Source organism: Trachymyrmex cornetzi, unplaced genomic scaffold, assembly GCF_001594075.2.
Source record: "Trachymyrmex cornetzi isolate Tcor2-1 unplaced genomic scaffold, Tcor1.1 scaffold4334, whole genome shotgun sequence".
Lineage (NCBI taxonomy): Eukaryota > Metazoa > Arthropoda > Insecta > Hymenoptera > Formicidae > Trachymyrmex > Trachymyrmex cornetzi.
Genome location: NW_017299107.1, coordinates 1 through 422, shown reverse-complemented (window position 1 = coordinate 422; position 422 = coordinate 1). Strand labels below are relative to the sequence as shown.

Below are 422 nucleotides of genomic sequence, written 5' to 3'. Positions count from 1 at the left end.
AGTTGTTTTTGATTTTGTTTACAATAATTAATTCTATCTTTTTCAATTTTAACATAATTATCCACAAGCCATTGTTGAAATAATCGTCTTCCCATAATAAAAATATTAATATTATCACGTACAGCCATTCGATATTTCACGTAAGCAGTTCTACTTACTCTTTTATTACTATTTTTACATCGTAAATTGTCATGCCAACCTTGATTACCATACGGATAATACAATGGATAAATCCATGGTTCTACATTAGGATCCATCGTATTGACTTGTTGTAATGTTTTATCACTTTTATTATAAATCGTAACAAATGTTTCTCGAATTTCTCCATCTGCAGTAGTAGAGAAAACAGCTGCTACTTTATTCACTCTTTGTATATTATATCGACCACGATCAATACCTTTTTTTTTTAAAAATCCTAATTG

At 28.4% G+C, this 422-nt stretch overlaps 1 protein-coding gene across 1 annotated transcript in view; it reads right to left on the bottom strand.

Annotated features, from left to right (window-relative positions):
- The window catches only part of LOC108764532 (uncharacterized), a gene marked incomplete at its 3' end in the record, with an annotated part of 1,383 nt that extends 1,126 nt beyond the window's left edge, over positions 1–257 (bottom strand). Inside the window, exon 1 of the mRNA XM_018512817.1 lies at positions 200–257. Coding sequence (XP_018368319.1) covers positions 200–257 — 58 coding nt within the window. The remainder of the gene's footprint in view (positions 1–199) is intronic.
- Between the last annotated feature and the right edge of the window lie 165 nt (positions 258–422).